Source organism: Bison bison, unplaced genomic scaffold (genome assembly GCF_000754665.1).
Source record: "Bison bison bison isolate TAMUID 2011002044 unplaced genomic scaffold, Bison_UMD1.0 scf7180017864381, whole genome shotgun sequence".
Classification (NCBI taxonomy): Eukaryota; Metazoa; Chordata; class Mammalia; order Artiodactyla; family Bovidae; genus Bison; species Bison bison.
In genome coordinates this window covers 286,270-286,485 of record NW_011494953.1, presented here as the reverse complement: position 1 = coordinate 286,485, position 216 = coordinate 286,270, and the positions used below count along the sequence as shown (strand labels likewise).

At 70.4% G+C, this 216-nt stretch overlaps 1 protein-coding gene across 1 annotated transcript in view; it reads left to right on the top strand.

Moving 5' to 3' along the window:
• LOR (loricrin) overlaps positions 1-140 on the top strand; it is a 1,314-nt gene extending 1,174 nt beyond the window's left edge. Inside the window, exon 2 of the mRNA XM_010857542.1 lies at positions 1-140. Coding sequence (XP_010855844.1) covers positions 1-140 — 140 coding nt within the window.
• Positions 141-216: the final 76 nt, after the last annotated feature.

The following is a 216-nucleotide window of genomic DNA, read 5'->3' as shown; positions in this document are numbered from 1 at the left end:
GCTGCACCTCTAGCGGTGGGGGCGGCAGCGGTTCCGGCTGCGGCGGCGGCTCCTCCGGGGGTGCTTCCGGGGGCGGCAAGGGCGTCCCAGTCTGCCATCAGACCCAGCAGAAGCAGGCGCCTACCTGGCCAGGCAAGTAAGGCCCCCCCGGACTCCACGGAGACGAAGAGGCTGGAGGTGTTCTCCGTGGGCGTCGATGGGCTTACCGCTCTCATG